This window comes from Triturus cristatus, chromosome 2_1, assembly GCF_964204655.1.
Source record: "Triturus cristatus chromosome 2_1, aTriCri1.1, whole genome shotgun sequence".
NCBI classification, from domain to species: domain Eukaryota; kingdom Metazoa; phylum Chordata; class Amphibia; order Caudata; family Salamandridae; genus Triturus; species Triturus cristatus.
The window spans coordinates 800,363,997-800,388,403 of NC_140581.1; the positions used below are offsets into that span (position 1 = coordinate 800,363,997).

The window sequence follows — 24,407 nt, forward strand, 5'->3', positions numbered from 1 at the left end:
TTACTACTGTATGCAGGAACATTATTTTTGACAAGGTAGAAGTGCATTTAGAATGTTTGCTACGGCTCAACAGCAATCCACAATCATTGGCTAGCTTTATATCTGATGACGGTGGATGAAGACGTACCAAGCCAATGGAGTTTTTCGTTCTGCAGGCCATGAATATGCGGCTCAGCTGGAACCTACTTCTGCGTACTGTTTGCAATTGTAGGAACAGAGCGCAGGAGCAGGTGACAACCGAGAGTTCCACTTGTCAGTGAAGGGGTATGTGCCAGACCAACATTTATAACATTGTGCTTCCCTCTTACAATAACCATGCACATTTTTATTGTCTTATTTAAAGTGTTTGTTTTATTTAGTTTACACAGTAGGTCCTATTGGTTCCAAAAACATATTTTTTAATTCTGTTTTAAGAAGCGTCAGACCACAAAGTTAACGTGGCAGGAACTGTTTCTAATAATTTAGACCTCTGTCTGTCCCACTATTTTTCCCAGTTTTAAAAATGAAAGCTGCAACTGCGGAGAATTACAGCCTTATACTACTAATGAGACAAATGCATTCCTGTTTTGGTGTATGTTTAAATATTACAACTGTGTCTTTTTCCTTTTCTCCATAGGGCTTTTTATCTTTCATGAGTGCCCCGTTGATAGGTGCCCTGTCCGACGTGTGGGGAAGAAAGTCCTTTCTTCTCGTTACAGTTTTCTTCACGTGTTTCCCAATCCCGCTAATGACCATAAATCCTTGGTAAGACCCGCAGACCACATTTGTCTTGTGACCAGTTAAGAGGCGGGGCAGACTCTCCGTATGACACAGAGCAGCAAACTAATAAAAGGGAAAGAATTTGTTCATTACAAAACCGAGCTCTTGTTTTACTTGGCATTCCACATTGAATATTTTACAGTGTGGCAGTAGAGAAGAAGTAGTAATACTTTGGCCTTTCTTTTAAAAGGTTCAAATATCTGGCCTGTAGCAACACATAAATGCGCATGAAATTAAATCCTAAATGAAAAATGTCTCTGTGCGGTGCGTATTTCGTAAAATTTGGCATTTGCTTAGGTCCATTTTGTTTCTTTTTAATGTATGGGATGCACCATTTCTGTTAGTAGTTGATTGGAAAGTTTACCGTAAATCAAGTTGCTTCGTAGGCGTAATAGTGTATCGTGTCAGCAGCAACACCCTGTCCTACCTTTACATCCTCTTTTCCATTCACAGCATGTCTGCCACCTTGTGTTGGGACTGGAATCTGATTCTAAGGCTGTTTGATGCATAGTTTTGCTTGCTGAAACCGTGCACACGTATGTGCGTCATTCTGTACACTTCATTCTCTTCAGTCCATCACCAGTTCCTTTGTTATGCCAGAACATGTGGTCAAGGATCCGTTTCTGACACACTAAGCAAATTCCCTATTGGGTACAGAGACCAGATAATGGTGCCCTTTACATATATTTTTATGCTCTAATTCTTTCCACCTTTTTAATATTATTTTACGCTGTAATTGTCTCCACCTTCTACTTCGCTTGTCTTGGGTAGCTTTTGGTTTGGTTTAAGCAATGAAGATCTTGCCATCGGCTGTTTACAGCAGCTGGCCCTCTTAGCCTCTGTGTCTCGTCCTTGGGCTGCATGCCTGTGCATTGGTAAGTCTGACTGTAACCCACTGACTTGCGTGCAGAGTCATGGTGCACCGATCCCTTAATAGGCTTTGGAGTGCGTCAACAGAAAGAAGAATTAGGACGTACCATGTCTTGATCACTGGATGCGGTACTGAGCACCTTCAGTGGGCTTCTAAGCTTCTCCCCGCTACTCTGGAGGCCACACTCTCTGGCCTTGAACCAGCGGTCCATATAACCCTAAGGAAGGTAAATGAACTTAGTGGCAAGGCTGCTTCTTTTCCCTGGTACAGTAAAACGTCTTTTATTCTGGTCCTGTTGCCAGAGTTCTGGAATGGTAGGGAGCCTTCTCATCTGTCCCCACTCACAGCATATATCACTGTATGCAAAAAGAAACTAGATGATAGAGCACAAAAGCTAAAGTCCAGGAGCTTTTCTCCCACAACCAAGTGGCCTGCCTGTCAGCAGCCACCAACCGGAGGCCCCCTATTCCCCATTGGATAACATTGGGCCTCTGCACCCAACCGCCCTAGTGCCGCTGAGGGTGTAACAAGAGTACATCCTTGACCCTGGGGGGACCCCTGAGTCTACCCCCAGAACCTCATCTCCCACTACCAAATACTTTCCTTAAAACCGATAACACTATTTTCCTCCATAGGATAACATTGACTGTTTTTCTTGGAAATGTTTCTAAGTGTGGAGTTTGAATACCTAAAGAAATTGTCTAAAATTGTACTGTTTAACAACACTTTTGCTAACCTGTTTACAGGAAGAGTCCCAGTGTAATATCCAGGTATACTACACTGAGTAAGTAAAGTAATCTAAAATGAATCCCCGGTATTTTACTGAAACGCCCATTAAAGTCTATGTACTGTATTTACAAAGCATTACATTTCTTTGCACCAATACTGTGACTCAAAACAAAGTGCATATACCATTACAATTTAAACTGCATTACTACTGTAAAGTATTTACTGCTTACCTGTGCCAGGCTTGCTTGGTTCCAGAAAATAAAATAACTAAAACATTATTTTTATACAAAAACAATTGGTCTGAAGTTCAGTCTTTGAGTGTGTGAATTCATTTGCTGACTGAGTGTGTACAACAAATGCTTAACACTGTCCTCTCATACTGCCTTACTGCTCGACCACACTGCCTCAAATAGAGAGTGAGGTGCTATTTAACTTTACCTCTGCCTACCTTTGGGGTTCAACTGGACTCTCTGCACACTATACCTCACTTTGGTATAGTATCTACAGAGCCATCTTCCTACACATCCTTGTAAGGGCGATTGTCTGCCTCCTTAGTTCTTAGATATTATCAATATAATACTTGGTATCAATAGTGTTCACTCTTGTAAAAACTACCTTACTACTGTAGGTTTGTCATTTGTATGAAAACAGATGGACCACTCAATCTGTTTACCACATTATCTAACAAGAGTATATGTGATCATGCTGGCTGCTTGAATCTTCAGTCGTTACTTGGTCAAGGCCTCTTACTATTACTAAGCTTATGCGACTGCTTATGTTAGGCTCATTAGTTTCAGTTTCTGATTCAATTGCAAATTGGAATGCAGCATGTGCAGGCTCCATAGTTTGCCTCACCTGGTTCCCTATCTGTCAAGAGTTTTATTTATCCTATTTGTTAAGAATTATCCTGTGTAGTCCTCTGTTTAAATATTAACCTTTGTAAAACGTAGTGCCTTTTCTAGTTCCTCTGCTACTTCGTTGACAATTAATATGCTTACAATTACTAAGTGTTGTTGCCCTACTCGAGTCGGCTGATGACACTGCTCTTTCTTAACTGGGAAGATGTTTGCTCATTTGGCTGTAATTCCCTTGCTATTCTAAGAGCTATCAAACACAGCAGAGAAATGATCTTCAATACATGCAGGTAGTTTATTTTTCTTCACCTAATCATATATATATATATATTGCTAGATTAAGCATGGGGTAATTAAACTTCAGTCAGTCTTGGAATTGAAGTTAGAGCCTCCTGACGTAAACAGTGCTCAGTAGGCTGAGTTTGAATAACTGAGTTGTGAAGAGCTAATGTTTCTACAACACGATTGACAGCAACTTTATGTTGGCCTTCCTCTGTTTCTTCTGCTTTTACTCATGCTTAAATCTAATACTGCAGGACTAATACCTCAGGCAATCTTACTCAAGTTAGCAACTGATTTGGCAATATTCCCCAGATCCTCTAATCTGCTCATCTATCTTGGATGACTGCTACCCCAGCGCTGTCACAATGGATGTTAGAGTAACTCTAATGAGGAAGATTGACAGCAGCAATTGGCCAATGATGCTTGGACCTGGTATTTGATTTTCATTATCATATTATAGTTTGCTTGATTCTGCTTTGCTAATACAATCACTTATAATTGTTTGTGATACTGACCCAGATGTGGTATGGCTTGGAGCATCAAATAAAAGCAGGACACACGATTTGGACTGTTTTCTCCAATCATTCAAACAGTTTGCTCCTGGACCATATCTAAATTTTAATTCAACAGTGTGGAGATATGTTCCATGTCAAAATTCATATCCGTAATTTGGAGTGGATAACCGAGGCTTGTTACCATTGCTTGAGCCATAAATTATTGTTAAAGGACTATCATCAACTTGAACCTCATTTGCTGGTGATGCTTGACCAAAGTATGGGGTATTAATTGTTAAACATTTTACTGTATTTGAAGAGCTTGCTTCACTTGGATCCCCACTTTCACTGTCCTTTCCATCATCAGTTCGAACTCAGTCAAAAAGTGCAGCCCCCCATTCAGCCCTGAGGTTTAGTGGCATGACTCAAATCACCAGATTTGCCTTAATCTTATCTGTAAAACACTATTTGCAATCACTTCCAAGTATGCCTTGTAGAGTGTTATTACAGTATTAGCAAATAACTATTTGGTACTTAATGTCGTCTTTTTGCTTTTCAGGTGGTATTTCGCAATGATTTCTGTTTCTGGGATATTTTCTGTAACATTCTCTGTAATATTCGCATATGTAGCTGACATTACACAAGAGCATGAGCGGAGCACTGCATATGGACTGGTAAGGATTTTATAGCAAGCAGTATTCTTCATATGTTGGCAATTAAATTACTTGAAAAACAATAGCTCTTTCCATGAAACAGGTTTGATAAATGGCGGACAGCTCATATGAAGAGTTGTATGTCTAAGGGAGTACAATTAAAACAGAATTGTGCTATTATCTAAAGAGGTGGCTCGCTGAAAGGCAAGGTGCTCAGGAGGAAAATACACAATTTCCTGGCTTTCGTAACGGAAAGTTTAAATTCTATTAAGGACGCGGCGATAAGGATTATGCTTTCTTTCTTCACTTTATTATCACAGCAGCCTTGTCCAACATCAACAGAAAATACTTCCCTATCAAACTTAGGAGAAGGAAGAAGAAAACCATCAACCAGTGGGAATACTGGGAGTCCAACAATAGTCATGCCCCCACTTTCTTTGTGCGACAAAGATCCAGTCCTTCCTGCATGTTATTCCTGTTTGGTCAACTCACTTCCTTTTGAAGGAATAGAGAACATCTTAAGTGAGACTACATTTTCCTATAGTACAATAACCATTAGAACAGTTTACAGTTCCCTCCAGCGTTCAGAATGTCCCCCAATTGAACTCATAGAGCAAAAGCTTTTGAGGCCATGGCGCCCTTTAGAGTAATGTGCTCCTAACAAGGAAATGTCAATGCCAGCCTCTTGCATCACCCATCTAACCCATCTTGCTATACTAGGGGATGAGACCGCATAAAATGATTTTTAGAGTGTAATGAGGGGGTGGCATTCTCCAAAGGTCCGAAGCTCCTCAGTGATATCTTCATATGCTTTAATACATCTCACCACACATAGTTTGGGATGGTAATTAAGGGCTGGATAATAAATCAGCCTTGAATTGCCCTCTGTACATCTAGACTCATGGAATGTAACCCTATCCGGAGTGAGCAACCTACCTGTAATATCCAGTGCTTTGACATCGTATACTCTCCTGCAGGATATGAGACACATCAGCATGGCCAACTTACCTGAAAGTTCTTTCTGAAAATGATATTTATTGCATTTCCATGACCAGGAGAGATTAAGAATGTCTTTCATGTCCCAAAGGACTGACTACCTCGTTAAAGGAGGAAGGGACAGGTGCATGCTTCATCGGTTTTCTTATTTGCGGATGTTCCCTACCAGAGACCCCTCAATCGGAGGGTGTCCTGCCTAAATGGTCAGCCAAAAGTTGTTCACAGATCTCTAAGCAAACCCTTTGACGCTAAAGATGACAAATTCAGGATCTGAACAGCGTTAGATCCCAAGGGATCCATGTTCCTCTGGATACACCAGCCCAGCCATTTTGACTAGGCGGACCCATATCTTAGTTGTCCTGTCTGCCCATGCCTTTGAGAAGAGACAGTGAGCTTACTTTTAAAGACCCGATACATTGCATTGTTCTCTGTAATCCTCCACCCCATGAGATATAGCTGTCCGCTCAACAGTAGGTGATGTGGGTTTACCTAGGGGTCCAGAATGGGATTCGGAACTAGGAGGGAGAAGCAATGGAGAATCGAAGAAACTTATATCGGAAGTGGATACCAAACGGAAGACATCCAATTCGGTGTTATCACTACTAATTCCACAACCGGTCTCCTTACCTGATTGTCTGATGATCATTTGAGAACTGGGTACAGACTCTCGAGACTCCATTCCAGGCACCTCTTCATGGAGGTCCGCCCTCCAGCTGAAGAAACTCTCCAGTTGGTGATCCAACATTGATTCAAATAGATCCACAGAGAACAGGCCCCATCTTTTCTGTACAACTTGGAAGATTGTCAGATTCAATTTCCACAGGCTCATGTCCTGGAAGTGTCTGGAATTCCAACCTCCACTTTGTGGGTCATACCGAGAAGGTGTTCCTCATGACCAAGATGATGTTGTCTAGGCAGAAGTGGCAGAAGCTTTTGGCCATCTCCGAAAGGGCTTCTGATTGTGTCCCGCTGAGGTGGTTAATATACACGGCACCACTGACAAATTGTCCATCTTCTGTAACACGCTCGACTGCACTCTCTTTGTGGTCCAGAAAATCACTGCAAACGAGCCCGCTAGGAGTTCAGGAGAGTTATATAACTATTGTCCTTCAGCAGATCATTTCTCTGCTGTGGATAACTCGCAGCAACGGGTGCCCCTGCCACTTCTGTTGTCGTCCGATTCTATAACCCATGTTCGGGTTGTGACCGAAGAATCTGCTCCCTTTCCACACTTCCTTGTGCATGAGTCACCATCTCAGCTCTTTCTTTGCATCCTGGGTCAATGGAACGTTTTCCGAATACGTCGTACCCCTGTATAAGTGGTGAGCTTTCATGCGCTGAAGAGCCCTGTAGTGGAGTGGGCCCGGAAAGTTTTCCTGACAGGACGAAGTAATGAGTCCTACCACTCTAGCTGTTTGCCTCAGTGAGGTCTGTTTCTATGATAGTCTTGCGTATTTACTGCCTGATCTTTGTGATCTTCTCTGCCGATAGGCTCAGCATGGTTTTTGTAGGAAATCTAGAACAAAACCCAGAAAGGTCGTTCTTTGTGCTGTGGCCAGAAGTGATTTATTCACATTCATGACAAACCTCTGGCATGTAAAGAGGTGCATGGTAGTTTGGAGGTGTTCTTGTAGTTTCTTCGGACATTGGTCTAGTAAGAGGGTGTTGTACAAGTAGACTATCCAGCAAATCCCTTGGTCAGGCAGGGTATCCATGGATGGACGTAGCACCTTGAGAAGCACCAAGGTGTGGACGATAGGCGAAGGACAAGTAGGTGAACTCATACAGCTGTTCTGCCTACACGAACTGTAGGAATCTGTGATGTGGAGCAATGGTGGGGATTGTGAGATACGCATCCTTCAAGTCTAGACGGCCCATCCAATCAGATGGCTTTAGAATGTCCCTCAGGAAGTGAACTCCCTTCATCTTGAATTGGTGATATACCAGCCACTCGTTGAACTGTCGCAGTTTGATGACAGGGTGTTGGCCTGCATCACTTTTTTTCACCAGGAAGAGATTACTCTTTGTGGGAAGGGTAGAAGGAGTTATAGCATCTTTATTGAGCAGTTCATCCATTTCCCGAGATATCAGGATGGAATCTTCTTTCTAAAAGGAGAGGGTCAAGGGAACTCTCTTTGTATATGTGTCCCAAAGAATTCTATGTGGAAGCATCGTATTGTATTTAGGAACCAGGTGTCTGATGTGATATGTTCCCAATTGTGTACAAATTAAGCCAGTCACCCTCCCACTTTTAGTTAGGGAGAACACTTACCATAACTAGTGCAGTTCTAGCTTCATCGAGGTCCTCCTCTGCCTTCTCGATAGTGTGATCCTTTGGAGGGTTAGAAATCTCTAAACTTCGAGTGGTCCTGCCATTGACTGACTCTGGGGCCTTGGTCTTTAGAAAGGGCTGTTGAAAGGAAGCGGCCGGCTGTGTGCCCTCTACAACGGCTGACCCGAAGGAAACCTGGGGAGCAAAAATGTGTTTCATTAAAGCCTGAGCTTTTTCCAGAAAAGTAAAGGTGGAGAATAACTTCCCTCATTTTTTTTTTTAAATAAGGGGTCCTCGAACAGTCCTCCTTGGGCAATGGACGCCACCTCTGAGGACTCTAGATCTCTCAACTTGGGGTCCACCTTGATAAGGAGAAATCATCTGCGTTCAGTGAACAAGGCACTGTTGGCATTCCCTAAGAAGAGGATTGCGCGTTGTGCCGCTCCAGACAAGATTTCAGGAGAACTGAGAGAACCAGACTGTTTGCACTCCTGTGTGCGGGCCTGTAATATCCAACAGTTTATCCTGGCTAGATCTCCATGAGCGGTCACTGCCTTTCTTGGGATCTCAAATGGTCTTTCCTAAGAAAGGGGCGATTCTGGCATCTAGTTCTGCGGTCAGAGCTACCTTACCATCGAGTGAGAGATGCGGGCATTACTACTATAAGGGTTTCCTTAACCTGCCTGCTACCTTCTTCGACGAGGACCATTCTGATGAAAAGTGGGTACATCAGGACTTCTGGATCCAGCATATCTGATGGGGAGGGTATGTGTCCTTGCGTCTAAAGACCGATGCTGTATCGTAGATGGGCCTGGGCCTCAGGCCGATTTCTCGTGGGAGTTATACTCCCCCCCCCCCCCCCCCCCCCCCTCTCCCCTTCAGATTTTTATTATCTGGGAACCCCTGCCAGCTGCGAGGGATTTCATGGGCCTGACGGAGGATCCATCAAGATAAGTGACTCTGGGTAGCAGTGGGCTAGTTGCATTAGTTTGCACTTCAGGGGAGCGATTGCAGAGAGGACGGCATGATGGATTGGCGCGTCTACTGCGTCGCAGAATTCATTGTCAAATGGAAGATAGGGAGTGTTTGTTTCCTCCTTCATCTAGTCGAACTCTGTATGTTGCACTGTCACCCTGCTAAGGTTGGATTAGGTTTGTACAGACAGACTAAGGATGCAATGTGGAGCTGGGGTACAGCGAGTAGAGGAACCAGTGATGGTTCTGAGGCATGGGTCAATATGCCCTTTTAATTTCTTGGGCTTTTGCATCATGACTCTCCGGTATATATGCAGGTTCTGATTACTGCGTTCCCAATACATACCCCTGCTGGGGCGCCAGAGTGAAATTACTTGTTTTAATGCTGCCTGATTCCATGCCCTGATATGTAGACTGATACAGCATCCCATTCAGACCCCAGCTAGGACGTCTCGCCCCAGGTGCCACGGGGCAAAGCTCTTGGTGCAGTCACACTTCTCTGATTGAAATGGAGTATTGTGCACCGTCAGGGAAGTCTGTTGCGCGCCTCTATGGTGCGTGAAAACTTTAATGGGAGCACCCTATCACCATGCTAAGCGGCCTGCAAGTAAGTAAAACACCGGTCCCATGGCCCCCCTACTGTCTGGAAAAAAGAAGCAAGTAATTTACAATTCGAAAACACTGTGCATTTAACTGTATAAAACTCTGGAGAAGGGAGGCACTTCTCTTGTAGCTGTGGAGCAGCGAAGAAAGAACGGATTTAATAATAAAAGAATGACTAATATTGGACTCTCAGTATTCCCATTGGCTGATGGTTTTATTCTTCCTTCTATGTTTGAATAGAATGATAGTTTGTGTTGCTGTTGAACAGGGCTGCTGTGATTTATAAAGCGAAGAAAGAAAGCATAGTCCATGCCTCTGGTCCTGGCATAGAATTGTATATGTAAGGCCACCCACAGGGAACTCAAGAGCCTCTGGCATCAAAACATACTTAATATTTTCGGGGGTGCTATTTCTACAGTGTTGCATTATTTTGTGTAGTTTTATTCACCATTAATTACCTGATAACTGGCAGAGTTTTAATTTGAGGGTTATCTGAAGCTTAGCACGTATCCCACATTCAGTCTTAAGATGAATAGCCTTGGTCCTTGCTGTTCCCATCTTTAAAGTGTCCCAATAGTCTCCTTTTTTTATACTGGTAAAATTCTGACATGTCTTTAATCCGCTTATTTGCTTTTTGTCAGTTTTTTATACATTTTCATTGAGGGGTATTTTAGAATGGGTAAATTATAGCTGTGGTGCCATGTCCAACTCTGATACAGTGCAGGAAGTAAATTGGACTTGTGGTGGCTTTTTTGTTTTTAACCATGCAACAGCCACTAATAAAGTGAGTATATGAACAAAATAAGTTTGTGTGAATCAGAGAACTATTTCACATGATGTGGCATGGGAGGCAACAGTCAATCGTGCCCGGTCCTCTGATCTCCAGGTGCCTGCCTCCTTTCCAGTCCCCTCCACCTCAAAAAGAAATACCACAAAAAGTTTGACCGGCCCACAAAGTCATACACAGGGCTTACCACCCAGGAAAGGAAAAGTCCCATTAGAGCAGGTCATCTGCCAGCTGTGGTATCGGGGCCTGACCATGGAGGCCATCACTGGCTGAAACAACAGTGCCACAAGTGTCCTAGCCGATGTCTGAGGTTAAATCCGATCACAGGGCCTTAAAGGGGTTGCAAGTTTGCTGCTGCACTTCCTCCACCACTTGTGCACATTCCTTAGTTACCTGCTGGAATGAGGGCCTGTTCCACGATCTCCTAGAATGTCATTGATTCAACCGTGGTGTCAGCCACTCTTCGGAGCCTTCGTGCCGGCCGCTCCAACAGTCAGACGTGACACCAGGTTCAGGCACCCTCGGGAGTTGGAATAAAAAGAGTGGATTCCCCATCAATTGCCATAAATTTAGCTAGAAACAAGAGAGTATACTTCCCTCCTAACCTCTGTAATTGAGCCATCATGGCTGTATAGTCATTACAGTGCCACCACACCACCACTGTAAAATCCAGGTATGCAGTGATGACGCTGCCCTCAAACTGCCAGTGGCCTTTTTATCTGGAATAGTTGGAGAAGCAAATCTCTGTCTCCATAGTTGATTAACTTCACCATCACGGGCCACAGCAGGCTGTGAATATGTTAAATCGAAAAGAATTTCAATACCCTACCACCCAATACTGTATCCATCAACCACTTTTCAAAGAAAAGTTCCATATTTGGGCCTTTGGAGTGCTCCTGAAAAACCCACAAAGTGTAAATTATTGCATCCTCCACCTTCTGCTACAAGGAAGTGATATCAGCCCTCATCCCCTGGATCTGTGACTGTTGCTTCTGCAGCGCGTGATGCATCGAAATCAGGACAGACACTGTCGTCTACCCTCCCCACAAGCCGCCAATAATCTGTGCAGAGTAGACCAGTTCAGACCGGGTCTATTTTGGATTTCAGGGTGTTTTTTGTGTCCAGGATAGCCTGTAGGATCTGCTCAAACTGGCCTGAATGTTTGTCAAGGGACAAAAGCTCGCCTTTGCTTCTGTATCTTACCCGTGCACTGTTCGAAGCGTGTAATTTAATTAAAATTGTCAGGGACCTTCATCTGCTTCAGGACCTCCCATGGCTTAACCCTAAGGATTGAGTCAAATGCTTATCTCAAATCAACAAAAACATACACAGGTGACCCCTAGCTAGTGTTTTCCAATAGATGCTACAAAATCTCAACATTTGATTTGTACTGTACTGATGTTATTTCTGAAGCCTGCTTGCAGTTCTGAAAGTATGCATTTTGCATGGGCCTACTCCAACAATTCTACCAAAGTAAGGCGACAAAATAACTTCTGATGAGGTGTCGATTAGGCTGATTGACCTGTAATTGATGGGATCGTCTTTGTTACCCTTTTTTAATATCGGCACAATGTAGACATCCGGCCAAGATCTGGGTAACGGGCCTCCTTCCAAGATAAATCGGAATAGCAGGTAAAGGTAAGTGCCCCAAATAAGAGGTTCTGATAAAAACTGGTCCCCAGGGCCAGAGTCAGGACCAGGTTTTTTAAGGGTGGGAATCACCTTTATTGCCACTAGAATATCTTTAAGTGCGAAGGCCAGTGGAGTGACTTTCTGTTCACGTGGGGCAGACCCTGCTGTTGTGGCTCTGGACCTGTAGACCGTCTTGGCTGCGTATTCCCTCTTAAAATGTTCCACCCATATCTCTGGTTGCAGGTGATAATCGAGTTAGAAAACAGCATGGCATTGCCATGAGCTACTATACCCCAGAAAGATTTGTTCTCTTTTACCCTAACTTCTTCAACGTTCAATGTTTGCATTGAGAATCAAACCATTTGTGTCAAAGATTGGAGCAGAAACAGACATACCTTTTACCAATGAACCAGTAACATTGTTAGCCAATGATGCTTCCCTATTACTGACCTCTCCTACTGCCTATATGAAGAAAGCTACTCTGACAGTCAGAAGACAAAGCGGTAGCCAACTTTAAAATAAATATTAGTAAATCAGAGATACTAAATTTGACATTACCCCAGGGAGAGGTAACTAAATTAAATTCAAACTTTTCTTTTCAGCAGAGAGGCAAATAAAATATTTAGGCAACTATATCACTTTTCACCCCATTTATTTAAGGCTAATTATCCACAACCACTGCTGGCTTTACTCAAGGATTTCAAGAGATGGTCTGCACTTTTCTTGTGTTGGCCGGGCAGAATTAATACTAATAAAATGCATGTAGTCCCCAGATGTTTATATCTGTTCCAGGCTCTCCCAGTATTGGTATCCTCAATAATTCTTCTCTGAACTTAGAACCTTAACATTGCAGTTTATCTGCTTTTGGAGCTCAGAGTGGGATCAGGATTCACTATGTCGAGGCTTCTCAAACTAGAAGGTGGCTTGGCTCTTTCAGAATTCTTATTATATTACTGGACAGCCTAAAGTGGGGTTATAGGCGATTGGTCACTCAGAGCCGCAGATAAACACTGGATACCCATGGATCAGATGATAGTTGGGCGTGCAATTTGGGTACTCAAGTGGAAGCCAAAAGTAGACAGGCCCCCTAATGCCTACTTAAGCCCTCCTATGAGAACCACTTTATAAGTGTGGGATATAGTTTATAAGCAAACTGGACATATTGTTCTTCCTTCTTCCTCACTCCTGTCCCCTTCAATCAATCCTTTTTGGCCTGGGCCTTTTGACAAATAGAGAATGGGGGATTACTTGAATACATCAGCTCTTTTTAGCAGTCAAGAAGTTCTGTCTTTTGAAGCCTGTAAGCAAGAATTCCATGTTGACGATAACAAGAGACATAGGGTCTTGCACCAACCTATGTCCGAGAAATGTGTACAAACACTAATGGATTCCATAGGCTGAAATACCACATTATACAACATTTATTTACAAGCTGTGTCACCACAGCTACATCTATATAAATCATGACTGGCATCGTTTCTTAGGAAAGATATGACTGACTTTCTGTGGGACACTATCTGGTGAGATATATGCAGACATTTACCTAGCAGGTAGTGTTTGACTGGTAAATGTACCTAATCAAATCACGTAAAATTTCACCCGCACACAAACAAATTATGCTGGAGGGGCTGAGGACTAAGGAGGTACCTTAATCAGATTTGGTGGGAGTGTCTGATAATTAGGATATATTGGGCTAAAGTGCTTGCTGCTATGAAAACTATTTTGGTCTACCCTCTCCAGGCAGGCTTTCCCTCCATTATCCTGGGTCTGAGGCCCTCTGCTCTTACTTATCAAACAAAAGTTGACCAAACTATATTATAAAATTGCCTGGGAGCTGCCATACTGACTCTTGCACCTTATTGAACAAAACAGAACCACCACCTACTACATTACGGTACTTACAGTTGTAAAGCATTTTAGCTATGGCACAACTGTCTGCACCTCTTTCAGAAGTGTGGGGCTCTTTCGAAGCCGTATAGCAACCACTTTTGCTCGACATACCTATCTTTAATGGGGTGCAAAGAGCAATATTTTTCTTGGATGTAATGTCTTGTCCGCATTGTTACTATAATCTATGAAAAAAGAATAAACACGACTTTGGATGGATGGATGGCGCGTGTGTGTGTGTGAGTGTGTGTCTGTTTGTGTCTTTGTGTGTGTGTGTCTTTGCGTCTGCGTGTGTGTGTCTGCGTGTGTGTGTCTCTGTGTGTGTGTCTGTGTGTCCGTGTATGTGTGTTTTTCTTGATGTGATGCATTGTTTCTAAAATCTGTGAAAAAATAATAAGTGTGTGTGTACACACATACATATATATTTTCACAAGGAAGTAGTCATTCAGGAGTAAAGAATAACTTCCAGCGGCACACCAAAGGACGAGTCCAATAAAGATTTATTGTCTCAAAAACCAAACAGTACGACGCGTTTCGGCGAAGCCTTTGTCAAGTGAATGACCTATGCCCAATTACCCTTAGAAATAGGGGTTATGGTTTATAGACAGTGAGAAAATACTATCGATATATCGGCACTTTTAGAAAAACAGTTAAAATCACAATGCACAAAGTTTCTTCATAATTAAAGGAAAACAAGTATATCGAATACATGTGTATAAGAAATACAATCTCCTACAATTACACCCAATAAATCGGTCGTTATACAGAGGGTATTCTGTGTTGATAAAGTTTTGCGTAAGGCAAATGCCGTTTTTTTTGGGTGCACGTAAATGGTCACCCAATAACATTTCATTGTTGCATATTCGCTACACCTTAGGACTAAAAACGGAAAAGTACATTGTGAATGCAGCAACGTGTTCTCCAATCGTGCCATGCCTGTTTCGATCCATTTGTGATGGTCATTTTTACAAATTCATAAATTACAATCAAATCACTAAACACATGATTAGCCTGTGAATGACGGGTAATGTACCCAGCTATTCATTTGTGCCGATGTATATAATATATAATATTCAAAGTAATGTACTATTGATAAGGCACCCAGCATTCATGTCCTATAAAGCGGACCATCAAAAAACCATCCTAGTAGTCCCACTGTCAATTCGGGCATTGGTGTGTTCCTGTTTGTGATACAAATATATAAATAAAATAAAAAGTGATTCTACGGTGTGTGAATGAAAAAAAGGAGAGTGAATAACAAGAAAAATGTAAATAGCAAGAATTATAAAGGGTAGAGAGAAGATAGTGACTCAGGGCTAGGCTGGGAGCTGCCATACTGACTCTTGCAACTTATTGAACAAAACAGCACCACCACCTACAACATTACGGCACTTACAGTTGTAAAGCATTTTAGCAATGGCACAACTGTTTGCACCTCTTTTAGAAGTGTTGGGCTCTTTCGAAGCCGTTTAGCAACCACTTTTGCTCGACATACCTATCTTTAATGGGGTGCAAAGAGCAATATTTTTCTTCGATGTTATGTCTTGTCCGCATTGTTTCTATAATCTATGAAAAAAGAATAAACACGACTTTGGATGGATGGATGGATGGCGCGTGTGTGTGTGTGTGTCTGTCTTTGTGTGTGTGTGTCTGCGTGTGTGTCTGCGTGTGTGTGTCTGTGTGTGTGTCTGTGTGTCCGTGTATGTGTGTTTTTCTTGATGTGATGCATTGTTTCTAAAATATGTGAAAAAATAATAAGTGTGTGTGTACACACATACATATATATATATACTTTTATCTTTATGCAGAAAGTAAATTGAGGCTGACATTACATGTTTACATTTCTTTTTGTAGATTTTCTTTTTTTATGTATTACAATTGAAGTCTTGGGGAGAGAAAAATCATTTTAGTTGTAACTTTTAATCACTTATTTTTTCCTGAAAGGTGTCTGCAACGTTTGCAGCTAGTTTGGTAACTAGTCCTGCAATAGGAGCTTATCTTTCTGAAAGCTATGGTAACAGCATGGTGGTACTTGTGGCAACCGTTGTAGCTCTGTTGGACATCTGCTTCATATTGCTTGCAGTTCCAGAATCTCTTCCTGAGAAGATACGACCTGCTTCTTGGGGTGCACCTATTTCGTGGGAGCAAGCAGACCCCTTTGCGGTAAGGATCATTTAGAATCCTATTCATTACTATTTGTCAGAAATATATTTGTTGAATTGCATACCATAAGATGCAGTGCTTAGACCATTAATGACCACTCTTGCAATGACTCTCCTGTGCCATTTAAACGTTTACACAAAGAGTGCATTTTACTCCCTCCTACCCCCATACTTCACTTCCACTCTAGATGTATATCCTTATAACAACACCTGGCATTCAGACTGGACCTTAAACAATGAAAATAAAACAAATGAGTAAAATAAAACCCGTTTTAATCTTCCTTTCTTTTAGTTTTGGGGAATTTCTTTTAATCAAATGAGACGAGTTATAAAACAACTGGTGCTGCTTAGATTTTTCTAGTCTGTTAACTTGTGTTGCTACAGTGAGCTTAGTTCTGAGTTGGAGATGTCAGCAGTCCTAGTGCAACCATTTCACTAGAGTTCTTCCCCCGCGGGCCACCTCCCACCACCACCCCACCCCCGAGTTATGAAAGAAGGCCCTTTTTTGTACAGTTTTTCAATTCGGAGGGGGCATTTATTCAAATAGCTTTTTTTTCTGTCAATTCACACCATCTGCTGTTTGCTCACTTTCACTATTGAATGTTTTTTCCTCAAGCCTTGCTTTAAGGTCTAAGAAAACATTTTAATCTGTACATCCCAATGTGTTGGCAAAATGTCAGGTATGGATGGGCTGTTGATGCCAGTACTGCATGCCTACTGACGTCTCAGCACATAAACACTGCTTCAATGTATCAGGGAAAGTCAGTTAAAGTTATTTTTGCAGGCTACGTTCTAAGGCTCATAAACCTATCTCGGCATAAGACTAGGTACAAGAATTGTTCTTCTTTCAAAACAGTGCCTCAGAGGGACCCTGTCCCGAGTCAGAGCTGCCTCGGGACTTCACATTTATTAGTAAGGTATCCGTGCTGCCTTCCACTTGTGTCCACTACTGTACTTCCACTCAGTGATGTTTCTTGTTGACAAAATACATTTTCCATCCAAGGAGTTTACTCTGAATGATTGTTCACAATTTGTTGATTTATTGAGAACTTCTTTGTTCATAATTTGTTGATTTATTGAGAACTTCTGCTGTAAAGTTCAACGCTTCACTGAAGCAGTCCAGACATCTGAAATGCTTCCTATTTGAACACTAGAGACTTTTTCTCTTTAGTTACTCACCGTCCTGGTTTAGAGACACTTATAGTAAGTGAATTCCATGCACATAACATTGGCTCCTATTAAGGTAACCACTACAAGCATGAAAATGGAGCTAATGAGATTTACATTTTCTTCCTTAAAATGCCAATTGGCATAGAAATTGTTTTTCATATTCTCAATATACAGCACGTCCTTATTTTGTCCAGTAAGTGTGTATGTCGAGGCAGATTCATTATAAGATGCCGTTATACTGATATATGTTTTAAGTAAGAAATTGAGGGAATACAGGCTTGTGGTCGTAGGTAGGCTACCTCACCCTTCCTCCAGTGTCCCATCAGGCACCAGAGGTGACAGTTAAGTTAGTTCATTTTCTGTCAAGAAGATCCTGGAGCAGTGAGTTCTGCTTTTTAATTTTTTTTTTTAAAACATTTGTTTTGAAACACTAGTTTATAACTCCTTATTCAGTGTCCTGTAGGTGTAGGAACCGTTTTCACCGGTGTTCCGGCTGAAATCTTTCATTTTCCAGTCAGAATGCCCTCACAGTTTGTAAAGTGTTCTGCCCGTGGCAAGAAATAACCCAGTCAGACCCCTATGACCTTGACATTGTATAGCTATTAGAGGATCATCACCCTGAATACTGAGACCTTTTTTTAGACAATGTCCAGGAGGACTCTGAAGGACAGGTTGAAGCATGGCCTGCAGGAGAGACTCAAGGAAGCAGCTTCCGGACATTACGAGGGTCATGGAGTAACTTGACCATCTACCTCAGCACTCTCCTCCCGTTAAAGGGACTACCCAAGTGGTAGCTCTATAAAGCATAGTAAAAAGGTGTGAAGGTAATTTTCCCATTTAACATTGAAACTGGGTACTGTGGCAAGATGCTTGCCGTCAAGACATATGCAAAAGAAACAATTGATGGACTGAATGCTGAACAATGTATCGAACGACACCTCCAAGCAACAAGGTAATTGTACTGCCTTGTCTCCAGCCTAGCTGGTTCCCACTCTGGACTTGCCATCGTGGTCCAGCTACTCTTCCCTTTAATTAATTTGATCTTGAACGAACTGTAATGTCTTCATCGTATCACGCTCAGTTCTGCGCTCCTGGCGAACCCATACTCTAAGGAAATCCAAGCTCATTCATTTGTCCACTTGTCCATGTGCACACCGCACGGCATTCACTTCTCAGGCATGTAATACTATGTCCTGATGATGATCCCAGTATTTCCCTTACCAGATCAAAACGTCATCGACTCACTCTACATCGCAAACACAACTCCATTTGCTATTTGTGTAACAGTGTTGTCATTCATTTTTGTTTGTTTTACCTTCTGTATAGCATACAAGCTCTGTGTCCTGCCTGAGCCTTTGTTTTTGTTTCTGTGTTATATTTATTGCGTTGGACGCAGGATTGTGTCCCACTTTATTGTATGCCTCGAATTTGAAGAATTCTTAAAATACACCTGTCCGGCTGGACAGCCTTAATATAGCACTGATTCAGAGTCTATATTCTTACTTACTATGTATTCTCCCTGTCGGGGACATTTGTGTTTTCAACATACCAATACCCAAGGTCCCCGACAACTATAATTGGGTTCCCTTGTTCCCATAAACATTCACCACCAGTCACAAGGATCTGGATTCAATCCATCTTTCTTTTGCCTGGCAGTTTGGGCTGGACTGTTGCCATTGGGTGCAGGGTCAAGACTTATTTGCATTGGCTGGGTTCAAACTGGATTAGCATGGCGCCCTGCCCACCATCAGGCTCAGAACACACCCGGGGCTCGCCCCTTCCTTACGGGAGCCCCACCTGCAACCAGGCATACGCTGCCTGACTTCAGTTTCCACAGAGCGAAGTCTCCAGCGGCTTGAGTTCCCAGCCTCAGGCACCCAGGATCAAAGAGTGCCCACTTCGCTCGGGGAAGGCGCACCAGCAAGTGCTTCCTCAAGAACCACAGGGCAGAAAGGAAAAATAGGCAGCACTCCACCCACTTCCTCTCCGCTTGCAGGGGAGAGAGGCTGTACTTCACCAGCGCTTCTGCAATACAAGCCCGCGCCAGGGGCTCAAGCACACCGGGGAAGAAATCCTGCAGGGTTCCAAGCCCCGGTCCAGGGCATAAGAAGAAAATTAAGCACTCCGCCTGTCTCCCACTTCAAGGCACAACCAGGGAGCTGGCAGCACTTTAATCCAGGAATCTGCCATGGGTAGAGCTGGCACAGGCAGGCCAGCACACTGGGTCTCAACAGCAGTCCATTCAGCTGCCAAGCAGGGCAGCAGATCAGCCCCCCAGCGGCGGTTCATCCTGGTACACTGCAGTCCACGCAGTAAGCTCTCCCAGGTTCCAGAAGTTCCATTGACATGGAATAACAGTCCCAATATTTATATGTCATAATGTCTTTGTTCTGCCCTGGCACAGGGCCTTGGAACTAGTCCAAATCAGTTCTGGGGGGCACTTATCAAGTGCACAACGGTCCCCATTGTTAGTGTAGGCTCTGGCCCCAGACACACCACAGTTGGGCGGAGCCAGCATTGTGGAAGGCAGGCACAGCCCTATTCAGGTTCAGGTGTTACTCCTCCCACTACTCCAAATGCAAATCGGCCTATTCAGCCTAGTGCTGACTATCCCAGCCCCTCTAGAACCTCCCCAGCCCCTGTCATCCAGAACCAGACATGCAATACACAACAGGCAGGCACAAAGACACATAGCACACAGAAATGCCCACTTATAAAAGTGGCATTTCTAAAATAGTGCTAATAAATCTGCCAACAACACTATGCAGCATTTATCACTACTATTCCAAACATACCAAACCTGATCACGCCACTCCTCTCATGTCAGGAATTACCACTGAAACACATATCAGGGAAACACCAATGCACCCCTATTAGAGGGCAGCCTCACTGTAGTGAGAAACCAAATAGGCTGTTAGTCACTACCAGGACATGCCACACAGTTAAGGCACATGTCCTACCTTTTACCTAAACCACACCCTGCCCATAGGGCTAGATGGGGCCTACCTTAGGGGTGACTGATATGTAGTAAAAGGAGAGTCACAGACGTGGCACCCACTTTAAGTGCCGCGTCACAGCAGCAGTAAACTGCACGTGCAGGCCCTGCAATGGGAGAGGCCTGAGACAGGCTTGAAAGGCTACTTTGGTGTGTGGCCGGGGTATTTGAGATACCACTTAATAAGGGACTGATGGGTAAATTAAATACGCCAAACAGGTGTAGACCAATCTTACCAAGTTTACCATAGAGAGCACATGCACTTTAACGCTAGACAGCAGTGATAAAGTGCCCAGAGTCCTAAAACCACCCCACCAGGTCCGAAGAAAAAAAAACAGGAGGAAGGCAAAACGTTCAGGATGACCCTGCAAAAAGGGCCAATTCCAACAGCCATGAATTAACCATTCTGTGTACGGTGACTCTGCCATAGTAAAAGGTAATTTGTCTAACTTTTCAATGCGCAGTGTTGTATATTTTGCATCCCTTTGTGCCGTTGTTATCTGCTTTTAAGTCAAATTTTATGCAGAGAACAGAGACGTACTGTTGATATATCTGCAGCGCACATGGCCAGAGTGCAGGGATGGTAGCGTCTAGCTTAATAACGCAATAGAACGTAGGTGTGATTGTCCGTGTTGTAAGATGGACAGATCCTGTTTCATTATATCCGTAGCAGAAGATACAATGTTGCCCAGTGTGTAAATTCTGGATGTTAATGTGGTCATGCCATTGTCAACCACAGCCAATGCTTTTTCCAAGTTAACTCTGTCAATTTCACGCAATCTCTCCGCAGCTTCCTTTTGAGTTATTTTCCAAATGTCATTATATTTGGCATATAAGAAGCGTTTCTGATGAGCTTTCGGGAACCTAGTAAAAAATCCTTGAGATCCATATCATTTGACAGTAAGGACAAGTGTTGTTTCACCTGGGACAGTGTCAAGGTTCTTTGCCAATCTAGGCATAACGTCCCACCACTGTATGATGTTACCACCTCTGTATGTTCTCGTTGTACATAGCGTAAGTCAAGCCTATGGATACTAAACCCTTTGGCGGTACCCTTGTATCTTGACAGACATCTGTTTGCGTCGATAGGCCAAACTAACTATCCCTTCCAATTGGAGTTTGTTGAATTGTATGAGATGCCCTGAGTCATGTCATCTAGTGTACCCTCCCCGTTTTCTGTGTAATTTTGCCAATCCTTTAAGTGTGAACGCGAGGGAATGTGAGGTGTTCAAGTCCTTAATCTTGGCTAACCCAAGAGAGGAAGTGTGTTGCACAGTGTTGTTCAGGAAAATCATTTGTTGAGGTATGAGGCATGCTCTCAATAGTGCCTTGGTTCCCTGAATCTGCCATTCTTTAGTCCTCCAGACTGTTTTACTGTCTGTAGTGTCTTTCCATAAGCCGAAACCCTGTTCAGACAGTTGGGCAATAAAGAACACAGAATATATCTGTTTTGTGTTAGTAAGCATACTTTTCTTTGCAGATGAAGGTGCAAGCATATAATAAATGCGTGTGGATATGATGTATTAAATACAGAAAAATAAGCAATCTTTAGTACAAATGTTTTTGAACTACCTTTCGGTGGTGTTGGGCAATGTTCCCATTGGTTGTATGCGAAAACATTGTGGTGCGCTCGTTTTGTGCAAAAAATGATGACCATAGTGTTGATAACTTATCGTTGAAATCAGAAGAGTGAGCAAATTTTTCATTTGTTGAAAATGCTGCAGACATTTCTAAGTCAGACAACATATTAATCACAATATCAAAATCACAATCGTGATTGTACTTGAGGTGATAATATGATTTAAAGAAACTTTAAATACCGTTGGTACTTCTGTGGGACCAAATACATCATATGAAACCCTGTTCCACACTATTCCGTCAGGAACTAGAACCGCTGTAATGTTCACATAGGACAGGTCTCTTTGTTCACAATGAGATGACGTATGAGGTTTCAGCATCAAGTTCACATTTGATACTGCAGAGTGTTCTGGGAGATAGTGTCCAGTCACGATCAAGGCAAAGACAGTCACTAAACCTATCCAAAATAGTAGGAACAGTATCCCTGTTAATATCCAGGGCTGTAGCCATGGTGTACCTAGGGAAGTCTTTTTCAGAATTTTTTTTTAAATCATGAACTTGTTTTATGCGGGAAACTGGAGCTTGCGGTGACAGGTTCACTTGGATCCAGAGGAAAACTGTTGAAATTGATGTAAAGGACACTGTGGAACTCTGAGCTTGAAAAGAGGATTTTTTCAACCATGTGAATCTATGAAAGAAATCAGTGCTTGCGACCATAAACTGTAGTTACAGGTAACCTTATTTAAAAAATACAACTGATCACTCAACCACTGGGTTTTTTCACTTCACTAAAATAACTTTTGATGCTCAAAAAATTATTTGGTTGTAACTAATATGTAACTTTCTTCTGAAAGTTTGTTTCGACAGCTGTTCTGTCTTGGTAAACTGTCCCTTCCGTGGTTGGAAAAAGTCTAATATTCATAATTATATTCTTTAGTGCGGTACAACTGTCAGAAGATAATCAATCCAGAATGTTGCATTTATCTGGAATGGTCCTATGGGAGAGTAAGGGGCAAAAACAACTCAACAGTCAGAGTGGCATTTAAAGCAAGACTTAAACCAAAAATGTACCCATATGTCCACCAGCTGAAAAGAAAAGTTTTGAGGAGCCATGGATCGATTCTTGTGTTTTTTTTGATTCTGCTAAGGAAACTTCTAGGCTCACCAGTGCCAGCTGAACTTAAAGGCTATCGCTCATTTAAAAAGTTACTGCTGCAGAAAGTGGAGTAGAACATCACACAAGAACTGTGCCTGAGGAGGACCTATGTGCTTTCCAACATCATCTAGACCAGATCCAATTTTTATTGATTTCCCGGTCCATACAACTTACCTTTCACTCTCTCTCTTTCACTATCCACCTCTTTCTGAAGCTGCTGAGCATCATTTCCAAGAATGGCAACCGCCAACGTGATCTTTCATACTCTGTGAATATCCTGGGAACGGGCTGCGGGCTGAAGCTTACACCCTTCACTCTACAACATCACCTCTGAGATATGGCAAGACTGTGATGTCTGTGGTATCCATTCCTTTTGTTCCTGCATTAAATTTGGGCCAGTCGGCATCTCCCTTTCTTTCCTAGCTATTTATGAAAATTGGTCCTCCATCATGTTTCTTTGCTGTTTAGATTTAATGTTGACTTTTTTGCCTATTTCTATTCTCTTGATGGAGCAAGCAGACCTAGCAATGCAGTGGTAGAGAAAGTGTGCATGCATTTCTGATAGATGCTATCTAACCACAGATTGAGCGAAGCATCAAATAAGCACCACCCATGTGCACTACAGCAGTTTCTTTCTTTCTGTGCCTTCAAATACAGAGCTAGAGCTAAATTTCTCTTTTTCTTCAGTCCTTGAAGAGATTTCTTTCACTCTATGTTCTTCCAATGTGCAGCAGAACAGGTCATTCCCTAGGATAAGTCCAAGAAGTAAAAACAAGATGCTCAAGAGGACTCAGCCCCTTCCCACCACTCTTGATCACCAGAGAAGGCACGAGGATGCCTTCTTTTATCACTCCCGTTCCAGCAATGAATCGGTTCTGACGATTTTGCAGCAGGTCGAAGACTTTAGAGAGGCTACGCTTGCACCTTTGGCACAGTTGCAGTTCTCTCTGGCATGCGTTTTGGGGACGACTGTGCCCCTTGAACCCTCTTTGGGTTCCACATTGACCTCTGTGCCAACTTCAGCTCCAGTCTCACAATCTGCTCCAGTCTCTTAGACGTCGACACCAGCATTGATGCCACCAGAGGTGAATACATTTCTATTGTGGTATCCATCTCCAAGCTGAATTCGTTTCGGCCAAGGCCGCTTCCTGATGCCGTACAGTCAATTCTCAATCCTCCGACTCTATTTCAATACCATCCATTCTCGCTCAGACACTGCAGCAATGTTTTGCCTTGGACTCTGACAAAGGTTAGTCCTAGGGTGATGACAGTGGAGGTAACGGGGAAAATTTTGCCCCACTGTATCATGAGGACAAGTAGCACATGGATCTGCATGGATGAAGATGCCAGTAGGTTTAGTACTTCACCCAATACATGTTCTTGCCCTCCTGTCAATCGCCAGGTTACATGCTGCCATAGACCGGAGTCCAAATATATGGAGATGTTGGGAAGATAATGTTTGCATTGGTCGTTCAGTGCCAGCTGCCCTCTAAGAAGTTACTCCCATCCAGTCTGGGACAAGGTATGTGAGATCTTACCAGCAGACCCCGAAG

General features: G+C 42.9%; 1 protein-coding gene across 1 annotated transcript in view; it reads left to right on the forward strand.

Annotated features, from left to right (window-relative positions):
- LOC146865902 (solute carrier family 71 member 2-like) overlaps nt 1-24,407 on the forward strand; it is a 271,637-nt gene that overhangs the window by 158,212 nt on the left and 89,018 nt on the right. The window contains exons 4-6 of the mRNA XM_085632831.1: nt 617-744; nt 4,549-4,663; nt 15,738-15,956. Coding sequence (XP_085488957.1) covers nt 617-744; nt 4,549-4,663; nt 15,738-15,956 — 462 coding nt within the window. The remainder of the gene's footprint in view (nt 1-616; nt 745-4,548; nt 4,664-15,737; nt 15,957-24,407) is intronic.